The sequence below is a fragment of the Oreochromis aureus genome, linkage group 3 (assembly GCF_013358895.1).
Source record: "Oreochromis aureus strain Israel breed Guangdong linkage group 3, ZZ_aureus, whole genome shotgun sequence".
Taxonomy (NCBI): domain Eukaryota; kingdom Metazoa; phylum Chordata; class Actinopteri; order Cichliformes; family Cichlidae; genus Oreochromis; species Oreochromis aureus.
The window spans coordinates 100994536-101006962 of NC_052944.1; the positions used below are offsets into that span (position 1 = coordinate 100994536).

A 12427-nucleotide genomic window follows, 5' to 3' on the forward strand; every position below is an offset into this window, starting at 1 on the left:
CATGGTTACAGGCGACGCTCTGAAACTGATGATCAAAGATGTCAGGTTATTGTTTCCATACAGAATCAAGACTGAAGTCTATTAAATCCACTGTATGTTTAGATAGTGTGTTAGTGTCGTTTCCATGGCAACACTGACTTATAAAAACAAAGGTGATCCATCAGTCCAGATCAATAATGTGAGCTCATTTAAGCGCACATGTATGTTTGTATATTCAGAGCCATGAAGGTTGATGTCCACTGATGACTGCTGACATCTAGTGGACATTTGATGACATTACATCAATAGTTTGTGTGAAATGAATACAATACAGATGTACTCTAGAAATAAAACACTGCAGAACTAAATAGAACACATTAATTCACACAAGGGGAAGTCATGTGACTGTGATGACAGATGTCATTAGGTGGAAAGATCAGCACCATGAGAACAATCGTTCATCATTTAGCTCTCTGTAACCTGATGGAGTCAGTGTGTAAAATAAGGTGATGCAAAGATCTGGATGGAGCAGATGGAGCAGAGCAGAGTTTAAAAGGCGCCATCATGGCTCAATAAAAGTTTATCAAAATCATACAAATAATAACAAACAGCAACTCAGATGCTTCAGTTAAGCTTTGGGTTTAATGTTTTTTATTTGTATTACTTTTAGTGTGAAATACAGAGGTGTTGTTATCCAGTGAAACCACAGAGCTCAGGACTGGGCTTGGTTCTCATCAAGTGCCCTTCACCTCATCGTGTTTCCCATGAAGGAGGAGGAGGCCTCCTCTTTGCTCAGGTTCTCTCCTAACATTTAACTTTGCACCATCCCAGCGCCCTTGTGTCCTCCCTCAATGTCTGTCAGGTGAAGCTGACACAGACACCCGTCCAAGCTTGTGTGTGATAGCTAAGAGAGCTGGGTGAAATAAAGGCTTTAAGTCTGAGGCACCATGAAAGTGAGTAGAGAAAGTTTAAACTCATGATTAAAGCACTGAGGGACAGGGAGCACATCTGCAAGGCTGGGGCTGCTGGCTGGAAGTTATTAATGAGGTTGGGTCAGAGAGACAGTCTCAATAAATATCATCACTTATTCATTCAGTTTTATTAACATAGCATAGCAACATAGCAACTTCATTCATAGGGAGGAGATCACTCCACTGCACTGCAGACAGATTTCAGACTTTCATGAATTCCTTCTAAGGCCTGATCTGGCTTTGCTTCCAGCTACATGACACATTTATTCATTATAAATTCTGGCATTATTTCATATCATGTGAGTCTTCCTTACTACACTACCCATAATGCCGATGGTTAGCAGGTGTCCTCTGGTGGCTCCTTGACTGTGGCTCACACAAACTTGTTCCAGAAGCTGAAAGAGTTGAGAGATACAAACAGCTGATACAGAGAGCTGAAGAGAAACTTCCAGGTTTGTTCCAGAAGTCAGAAAACCTCCTTCAGACTCAGTCATTGATCAGTGAAACAGCTCCACAGCTGTGTCAAATACTGAGCTTCAGTAAAGATTCAAGTTGCAGTTATTTATATTTCCTATCCCCTTAAATGTTCACTTAAAGACAAGTATCTTTGACAGTGTATATATAGAGACAAATATTGTTCTTTCAGTATGTTGGCATTACTAAATTTGGCTCAATGCTTATATACATGTGTAAAAAGGAAATGTACGAGCTGTGAAAACTGTTTCTGATAGAATGAAGATCAGACTGATATATGAAATATTCCTTTATTGGGTGAGAAAATCAGACCATGTCATAACTGCTTTAAGTCATACAGAATAGATATCAGAGCCTTAAACAGGCTGACTTCTGCTAAATGGGTCAAACTGGGCAGAAAGTATACAAACACATAACATCCTTATAGAATATGATGTAACACTATAGATCAACTTACCTCAGAATATATAAAGCATATAAACAATTACAGCAATATGATGCAACAAACACAGCAGTGCTACTAATCCAAAATACTCAAAGCTTCATAGAACTGAAACAAACATTTATTTTTAGCTCCATCCTGCTGCTGATACATACTTTAGGTTTCTGAATATTAAACTTGTTGCTGCCTTTCATAGTGTGTAACTTGAAGGCCCTGAGTACTTTCTCCCACACTGAAAACACTGGAATGATAACATTATTTCAACATTACCTAATAAGACTGATTCAGTCCAACATGTTCTTCTACACTGCTGTCCTCTGTTACCTTCTGCTCTGATCTGCTTCAGCTTTCTCTACACCTCTGAAACCTGCTGCTGTCTGTACTCCTCACGGTGTGTTTGCTGTTCTCTCAGAGTGTCGGGTGGAGGTGGAGGAGGGGGCGGAGTCTGTCCAGCTGCTCTTCAAAACCACAGCTCAGCTGCCTGAAGACACTCAGGTGGAGTGGTGGCACCGTCCTGAGAAGCCTGACAAACAGGAGCGGGATTACAGAGACCGAGTGAAGATGAAGGACGAGCGTGTGAAAAGCGGACGGTTCAGCCTGACCCTTGAACGCCCCACAGAGAGAGACAGATACAGCTGTGTGGCCTGGAGCCAGGGAAACATCTGCTACATAACTTTGCACTTTTGCTGTAACAAAACAAATTTCCCACCTGTGGGACTAATAAAGGCCATCTTATCTTATCTTATCATCGGATGGAGAGTCGTGCTGCTCACAGTTACAGGTGTTTGTTCACTTTCTCTTGGTTCTCTCTGCTTTCACTTATTATTTTATGGTGTTTGTGTGTGAAGCTGTCGTGTCTCCTCTGCAGGGAGAGATCAGCACATCAGGAACAGAAGCAGCTCCATTGATCCGACTCCTCTGATGGCTGAAGTTTGATCTGTGTGTTCTTTGATTATTGATCAGTGATGTCAGAGTGGAGTCAGTGTGATGTTATCAATTATACTGGAAACACTTACCTTCATTTTCTCATCAGTTTATGTCTTGACTCTGTACTCATGTCCTGTGTAAAGCTTTGTGAGTGTCGGTGGGCAGTGAGCAGTCTGCATGAGTGGGAGCTGTGGACACTGCTGCAGGAAGGCTGCATGTCATTTATTTGTATGAGTTTAATCCATTAAAGTTAATTAAGAGCTACTCGGATGTTCGTTGTGAGTTTTTCGGGTGATTCTGTTTTCACCTGCAGCTCAGCTGTTACTAAGGCAACAGTATAAAGATGATGAAAGGAGGATTAGACATCAGTCTGTAGCTGCTAACACAGCTAACACACAAACTCCTGCAGCTTCCTCACCGGCTGGTACCAACGAGTCTCACCTGTGATGTGGACTGTTAACACCTCCTCCTCGTCATCTTTCCTTCGCCTCCTCCTGGACCTCAGGGACACAGCAGAACATTCACTCATTATTACGTCTTTAGCTGATCCTATATTAGAAAATGATTTTAATAATGAACGTAGTTGTGAATATGTGTTTAAACCAGCTGGTAGACAAACAGCTTTTTGCAGCTACAGTGAGGGTCAATGACAGGACATCCTCACCTGGAGGTGGGTGAGAGAAACCACAGCAGAGACCTCTGTGTTTAAGAAGTGGACGGTTGAATATTTTGTGGATGATTTTGTGGCTTGATGACTCCTTCCTCTCACTGAATGTGTCAAAAACTAAAGACAGGATTATGGATTTTAGGAAGTCTTAGAAGTCATCACCTACAATTATTAAAGCTGCTGATATTGGGATTGTGGAGAGTTACAAGTATTTAAGGGTTGTTGTTGACCACAAACTGTGTTTTGCACCTCACAATTATGCCACTACCAAAAAGATGGTTGTTTTGAAGGAAAATTAGATCTTGTATTGTCTCATCTGAAATGCTGTCCTTGTTATACAGAAGTTTTATTGAACCTGTTGTCTTTCTGCATCGCTGCCTGGTTTGGCAACATGACTGAAGAACAAGAATTGTTTTGGGACTTTTGGTAAAAACTGCAAGCAAACTCTCGGGGTGATGGCAAGACAGACTTTTGGCCATTTTTAACAAACGTGCTGAGGAAGGCTCATGTTAATTGTTTTAACCATCCACTTCACAGTGAGCTTGACGTGTTGACCTATGGCCATAATTTAAGAGTAGTTGTGAGAACGACCAAAAGACTCCAGGTTTCTTTAATCCCTACTTAAACCCATCTCCTTAATGGCAAATGGCTTTTCATTGTTGTTTTTGTTTATTCTTATTGTTGCCCTTGCTGGTAAACTAAGTTTCCCTTGTGGGACAATAAATATCATTTATAATAAAAAAAAAAAAAAGTGATTTGAAGCTGGAGGTGTTGGTGGGCGGGGCCTGACAGGAGGATGGTCAGGCTGGAAGCAGACTGACTGACACTGCAGTCATTTTATATACTCAAAGAAGAAAACACGAGCTGAGAATGAAAAACACACAAGGTTACAGTTTGGTGACAGAAGCTCAGTGGCAACGCACAACTTAACAAATCTGAATGAGTCCTGCAGCCTTCACACACTCACAGTTTAGACAGCCGTCAAACACACACATCCGGTGTTGAGGAGAGGACCCAGTCTGGTTATAAATGTGACGGGCCTCATTCTAGGTCAGGGGTGTCAAACTCCAGGACACGAGGATCACTATGCTGAAACTTTTACACGTGTGCCTGCACAGCACACCTAAATAAAGGAGGTCATTAGCAAGACTGACTGCATACTTGGGTGGAAACCCCCAACCTGAGTCAAGCAAATGTAAATAAATGTAAGTGTTTGGAATAATGTGCTTCGGGCTGGAGTGACATCCCTGCTGTAGGGTGTCTTCTTCTTTACACTCCCCCTGTCATCTTAGTGTAAGAGCTAAAAACCCCAAAACTGACTCTTTAAAGAGAAGCTGCTGAGATCCTGATGCTGTTTCAAGCTGTGAGCGGCGCACGAAGCAGGTTGACGAGGAGCTCCTACAGGAACATGAACTCTGCTGTGTTTGTAGTCCTCGTTCACGTCTGACCACCCAACCATCACTGCACACCTCACTTCTTCTTTGTGCACTGATTATATCTGAGTTTCATGATGTCTTCTTTAGATAAACCTGCTTGCTGCAGACCTCACATGGTGTCACGTTGGACTGCACCAGTGCTGCACTCTGTCACTGTTCATCTTCCTCTGAAGGATGTGTGCTTGATCCTTCAGGAAGAACCTGAAGTAGAGATGGTACTCCTCCACGTTATGATGTTGCAGCTTTCCACAGATCGTCTGAATTTCCAGGTCTCCATCTAACTGCTTATTAGCAGAGAGCATGAAAGAGACAATCTGAGGCAGGTTTAACAAATTTAATGCCAATTGTAAGGAATTCACAATATGTTTTACTTTTATACATAAAACCTGAGAGACAAATGAGCAGCCTTAATTCAGAGATTTTGAGTAATTCGCTTTATTTTGAAAGGGGAAAAAAAAGCAGTGGAAGAAATTTTTTGAAAAACCACTTCCTGTTGGTATCCAGCAGCCAACAGAAACAGTTATTTCTTTGTGCTTTAGTCCCACTAACGGTCTGTTTACAGTCTTATTGATCTGATCAACAACCAGTATAATCCCAGCATCAGACACATGATATCACTTCTGTGTGGGGAAATCTCATTGGCTGGAAAAATCATGTTACTGGTTTAGGTGGACATGGACACCTGTACTCAACCAATCACATCTGCAGGAGTCCTGCTGTCCAATCAGGTTCCAGTTCTCTCTGCTCTGCTGTGCGACATCATCAGAAGCAACCAATCAGCTTGTTCAGTCACAGTTTTAATGCTGTTTCCATAGAAACAGAAGGACGCCAAAGGTGTGAGCTCACTTCTTCTGCACAGAGCCTTTATGGAACAGGTAGATGGGCCGCTGGTTACCTGGAAACACAAGCAGACAGCTCAGATCACACACACACACACACACACACACACACACACCTGTACAGTCTGACAGTGTACAGGTAAACGTACGCAGTTATTCACCTGGCCTGCTGCCGTTAACTAACGAGACATCACCAAGTGTGAGCGGCAGGTGTGCTCAGTGAAACTGCAGGATTTTACTGGGATGTTAATCATTAGCAGTAATGCTAACATACAGTCTATGGATACAGCTAGGTAGCATTAGGTGGCTCGCATTCTTATAAGACATTTCAGCATCTCTGTCACCACCCTGTGGTGGTTTCCTGTGTACCTGTATCTACATGCGCTAATCCATCCACTCACACAGGCACAAGTGTCAGGCTAATGTTTAATTTTTCTTTTTTCTGGGTGGAATGAGTGTACGGCAAACATGTTTAATGGTTTATTATTTAACAGCGAGATGATTAAAACTCGAACACAACTCAGTGTTCCAACAGGACAATTATCACAAACACATCAGACCTGGTTTTGGAAGGGATAAAGCAGGCTAAAATTAAACGCCTGGAACGGCATTCCCAAAGCTCTTTTCTTATGGAAAATCTTTGGACAGGTCCATTCCCGGAAACCAACAAATTTAACCAACTCTACCCATCCTGCCAAGACGAGTGGTCAAACATGAGCCAGAATACACTGGAGCCCTGATGAGTGTATATGTGTATGTTGTCACCTGTGTGTGTGATGAGTCTGTAGGAGCTGAAGCCCACGCTGTCCGTCAGGTAGGAGGTGAACTGTTCAGGCCTGAGCCTCAAACTCCTGTAGTGACTGAATGTTGTTTTCTGAAAAACCACAGAAATGAACTTTTTACTGGTCACATGTGCTGCATGCTGCTGAATGTTCTTAGATGTATATACACAGAAGCACAGATATTTACAGACGCTCCCTGCATGTGTGTTTAGTGAACCAGTACCCATGAATAAATTCATTCTTCTGCCAAAAAAGTGTTGCAAATGAATACACAAGAACACTTTTACTAACAAAGTTAATGCAAAATATCAGATCATAGTTACTCATACCCTTTGATCTTTTAGGAAACCATTGCGACTCTAAAGGACCAGACTGTGATACCAGAGACAGAGTCTCTTTCTGTTGCTGTTATCTCTATATGTAAAATCTGATCTTTATACGTGTGAATACTTCCTGCTGTCATCGATCACACTGTGTCAGAAGGATGAGTAAAGTTCTCACACACACACAGTAACTGCATATGATTATATTCATGTTGCTAGGCGTTACCGAGGCTCTCTTGCTGTGGCAGTAGCTGCTCCATGGTTGTGGCTCCAGGATAAATATTCCACCTGGCGACAGGCTCTGATAGGCTCGTTTGAATAGTCTAACCACACCTGCGTCACCTGACTGCAGCTGCACCCACTTGGTTACGTTGAGACACATGACGACATCATAATGGCCCCGCCCAGGCCAAGCTTCACGGTCTGAGACGTAGTCGCCCTGTGGGAGGAGTCACAGTGGTGAGCGGTGGCTGGACACCAGCGAGGGGTCTGATGGAGAGTGAGACTCACCTGGATGAAGGTGATGTTACTGGGGAACCTGGAGGAGGAAGAGGATGGAGGAGAGAGAAGGGGAGGAGCTGAGAGAGGGCCCCGATTCACCCTGAAGGACAGAGGGAAGGAGAGGAGGGAGAGAGCCTGTTGGAACTCCTTCATCAACTCCTCCTGCCCCTCCTCCCCTTCCTGTTGGGGAGGAGGCGGGGCTACAGTGTCTTTCCTCTTCCCTCTGTCCTCCACCACCATGGCATGTGACAGGAAGTGTCTAATGTTTTGTATGGCGGCACGGACCAGCTGCTTGTCTAGCTCCACCCCCAAGATGTGGGTGGGGTTAAATCTCCGGGCAACAGCCAGTGTCATGTGACCAGTGCCGCAGCCCACGTCCAGAACTGTTTTGTCTCTGAACCAATCAGCTTCAAGGACCCGGAGCCGTGGGTCTTCCTCTGCCCCAACCCGCCCCTCCCACTTGTCTCCATAGAAACCTTGGTAGCCATAGTAACGGCTGTGGTTCCCGTACTGGTAGCGGTGTTTGTCCTTCTTCTTCTTCTCTCTGGGGTGAGCGGAACCAGTCTGAGGTCCTCCACACCTGCAGGAGGTGGTACAGATGTCATGAGATAAAGACACCCAATCAGATCACAGTGATTACTCAGTTTAGACGACACACTCACCTGGCAGCTTTAGCCCCTCCCACTAACGGTGTCTGGAATTTGCTTGGCTGAGCTGCAGTCGTTGTGACAATGGTGGTTCCAGCACCATCTGCCGACCTCGTTGAGGTGGTGCGTCGCCGCTTTCGTTGCCGCCCGTCACCCTGGCTCCCAGGCTTGTGGGGGGGGCCTGGTGGAGGGTGGGTGTGCCTCCTGGGCAGGATGGGGGACGGGGCCACGTCGTCTCGGCAGGTGATGGCAGTGTTGAGCTCACAGGGGAGAGGAGATGGAGGAACGCTGCCCTCTTTGTTCAACAACGGTACTGCAGGCAACAAAACAGACACGTCCATGCACAGACTTCACTCAGGTGGACTCCGCAGGTAGAACAGCCGCAGCCAGATACGAGCGAGTGTAAGGACACAGTCCCACCGGTTGTTTTCTCAGTTTGTGTACACACCACACCAGTTCATCCACTAAGTTCAGAGCCGTTGTTACGGTTCATGTATGATTTAAAGCTACAGACTCAAACCAGACATTCACAGGAAAAAGTACAAAAACGATCAGTGCGCTATGCAGATCAATTATTACAGTTATACAGAGGAACCTCGGACTGCGAGTAACCACACATATATATAACCCGCAAAACGAGCAAAAAACTGAAAAAGAAAATGTAACTCGTAACCTGCTGCATATTGTATTAAATATGAGAAAAAACTGTAAATCTTCTGTCTGAGCTGCTGTAGTTTCCTGCTTGTCCACCTGGTGTCATTAAAGCTGCAGGTGTCTCACCTCTGAATCCACCAGTGTGGGGAAACAGCGGCGCTGCTGCCACCTGCTTGTCTCCTTCGCCGTCCCCTCCTCCTACTTTGTGGTGTCGGGTCCTGTGCTTCCTCTTGGACTTCAGTGGGGACAGCAGGACCCCTCGTCCATCCTCCCCCCCCTGCCCCCCTCCCTTCAGGTTCAGAGGATCAGTGATGTCACGAGGCACCAGGATCTCTACGGGATGTTCGCCCCGTGATGGCAGGGGTGAGCACTTTGGTGTCTCCTGATTGGTTGTTCTGAAGAAAAGGGGAAGAGCATAAAGGTGGTGTCACAGTTAAATTCTGACTTTATTACCTGTAACCTGCAGCAGTGACGTTACATTGATCTTTGAATTAATCCTTCAATAACCTCCTCACCTGTTTACTTCCTCATCCAACAGCGAGTTCAGATTCAGCGGGTCAAAGATGTTCCCACCCAACAGGAAGTGACTCGGTAACACAGACTCTGACAGACAGTCGCTGTTGGCGCGGCGTCGGCGCTTGGTCAGTCCCTTGAAGCCCACGCCCATGGAGTAACGCCTCTTCCCGATTCGCTGAGTCGGTGGAGGAGGAGGAGGAGGAGGAGGCGGAGGCGCCGGAAGGGCCGGCTGGCTGTCGTCAGGCGGCTGGAGGCCATTTTTAGCCCGGATGATGGGGAGGGGTTTAGCCAGCTGTGGCTGCTCTGATAGGCTGATGGCAGCGGGGAAGACGGGGCTGAGTCTGATGGGCGCCTCATGGGTGAGGACCGCCTCTTTGTCCAATGACATCATCTTCCGCCGTCTAGCCAATCACAGTGACCTGCAAAAGAAGAAGGGGGTGGAGTCAGATTCAGCAACTTAAGATAAACCATGAGACATAATTGTATAATAATTACTAAATTATTGATCGTAACCTCATTAATGAACCTCTATTAGAAGAGTGAATACAAACAGAAAAAACCCAGCTGAACCTGAATGCACCAAAAGTTTTATTATCCGTTAATTGTGTTTTTATCCTCACTCAGGGTTTTATTTCTTTATCCGTTTAGTTTAGTTTTTTGCTTTTCCCATTTTCAGGTATGTTTCAGTAAGTTCTTCTTTATTATTGAGGAAAGATTTTCATGTAAAGCTAAAAGAAAATTTAAAATGTACCAATATCAGATAGACATCGCAGAAAAAAACCTGACAACCATTGATTTTAAAAACAGCAGCTGAGCAGATTATTGCAAAAACGTTACAATCTAAATAAATTATGTTCTTGTGTAAAAGTGATGAATGTTATCAGTTACTATGAACACGCTGCACTGTAACAGGCAGTGTTTGATAGTTCAGCAAACTAACCACTCTGCTGCCCGTTTAGGTAACAGTGTTTGTTCCGGGTTTGCTCCTGTCAAACAAAGCGAACTTGTCTCTCTCCCTCCTAAAGTGGGATTCATGTTCATGGTTAAATCTGCGCTGTAGGCACATCGTAACATGACCTCCACCTCTAACTGTTTGGGACAGTCATTTCCCCCTGCACATTCCTGGATCAGCTGGAAGGGAGAAAGCCAAACTGCAGGGATAAACATTCACACACGTGTGAATGCTGGCAGCACCGCCCATCAAACACCATCTGCAAACAGACCTTAAGCTCATTCTGCATTAACCTGAGCTCCACTCCTGAGGATCCACGGGATCAGATATTTACCCTGAAACACCGGAGGGACGTTTAAACTCAAAAAGTTTTCTAAAATGGATCCTCAGTGCCAGAAAAACACATAGAAGGAGCCCAAACTTCATACCTAAAAGGACTTTAAGTGTAAGTGCCATAAGGAAGTGCATCTTTCAATGAAAGCAGTTTTGAGGGAAATCTGAGCTGAAACTGGGATGAACGACCCTCAGCACTGACTTAAGCTTGAACTTTCTTTTATAACCTGCCTCCATCACACAGCCAGACATCCCTGCCACCTCTGCTTTGCATCCTGATGGTTTCCAGACATTTTGTATGTAACCTGACAACTTTAGTTTTCTTTGGGCTGACATCCTCCCAATCAGACTGCGATGTGTGCTAACATTAAAACACTGAGCAGCACACAGGAAGCTCTGATCTGTATGACGATAAAAACTCATCGAGCATCTTCTATTTCCCCTGAGGCTGTAATCAGTCAACAATATTGATCAATGAATGACTTGTGAAAAATGTATAAAATCCCACACACCGAGGGGACGAGTTCACGCTCCCTCTGAGGGAAACAAACGTTAAATTCAAACGTCTCTTGCTGAAACCTTATTAGATGGGTGTGTGTTAATGCCCCTCAGCAGGCTTCCGGAGGGCAGCCAAACAGGGACAAAGTTGTCATATTATGGAATGCGCTGAACAAGGCTTTAGTGATAAATGAGCAGAATAAGTAAACTTCAGAGTGGCGAACGAGACAAAAACTGCATCTCAAACGTAACTGCGACCTTCTGAAGGAAGTTCAACATCCTGATGTTTCAAAGTAAAAGCACCTCCATGAATTCTTTCTGATTAGTGCGTCAAAGTGTCACTTTTATTTGTGACTCTTACTTTGAAGAATAATCGAAATAAAAATTCTTACAAATATCGTTAAAGCAGCATTGATTTAATCTGATTACTTTAAAGTTCTTCACTCAAACAAATCAGGCAAACGTCGTCGATCAATAATCAATCACTGACTGATCGATTCTACTCACAGTGTCCTGCAGAGATCACCGCCCGTCCAGACTTCACCCTCCGAGTCTATGAAATATCCTGTTTATGTTTTTGTGAGCGCGTGTGCGTGCGTGCGCCCCCAAATCCCGAGGAAACCCCGTCCTAGCCCCGCCCCCGTCGCTCACTCCGCCAATCCCTGCGAGTCCTCATGAATAATTCAATTGCACTACAAGAAACAAACACAGTTAGCTTCTGCAGCTAGCCGCCTAGCACGGCGCAAACACACACGCCCCTCAAAGATAAACAAGTCCCGAAACACCACCGGAAACCCGCTGTGTGCATGAAGACAAGCCCGCACCCAGCTCCCCGTGCATGTGCCTGTCAGTGTGCGAGTGCTCTGTAACGGCCCGTGACTTCAACTATAACAGCAGACTTCTGCTACGACTAGCTACTAACTGCTAGCTGCCTTCATCGTGCTCAGACACTCGAGCTCGCGCTCTTATACGCCACGACAGGGACCTCGTGCTCGACCGCAAAAGTGACCAATCGCGTGCGAAGTTGAGCCCCAGCCTTCACGGGATCTGCGACGCTGATTGGGCGCCATTCAGGGAGGGCGGGAGAATGGAGCGAGGAGAGAGGTGTCCTGAGCAGTGCCTGACTAGAAAGGCGAGCACAGCGGAAAACAAACGGCGTAACGGTGAAAATTAACGGTTCACCGGGCGGTGTCCGGCAGCTGCACGTGTTAACACAGATAGTTAATGAGTCTAATAAAGTTTCAGCAAGAGACGTTTGAATTGAACGTTTGTTTCCCTCAGAGGGAGCGTGAACTCGTCCCCTTAGTGTGTGGGATTTTATACCCTCAGTGTTGCACTGAAGGAAATATAAACTCCCTATATCCTATCATATCCTCCAGGATGACAGATAAATCCAAATAAATCATTTAGGTGAATGGTGGGGAAGTTTTAGGATCAGTAGAGATGTGACGTTTGTTGGCCTCTCAGAGCAGAAAAGGTCCTGAGA

The 12427-nt window shown here is 45.1% G+C and overlaps 1 protein-coding gene across 1 annotated transcript; it reads right to left on the minus strand.

Moving 5' to 3' along the window:
- Nucleotides 1–5245: 5245 nt before the first annotated feature.
- On the minus strand, nt 5246–11900 carry LOC116331592 (7SK snRNA methylphosphate capping enzyme-like). Its single transcript, XM_031754323.2, has 8 exons — nt 11449–11900; nt 9158–9577; nt 8769–9037; nt 8004–8301; nt 7351–7921; nt 7067–7279; nt 6501–6609; nt 5246–5791 (listed from the first exon to the last, which is right to left on the minus strand). The coding sequence occupies exons 2-8, from the start codon at nt 9547–9549 to the stop codon at nt 5739–5741; spliced, it is 1905 nt and encodes a 634-aa protein (XP_031610183.1). The 5' UTR covers nt 9550–9577; nt 11449–11900; the 3' UTR covers nt 5246–5738.
- Nucleotides 11901–12427: the final 527 nt, after the last annotated feature.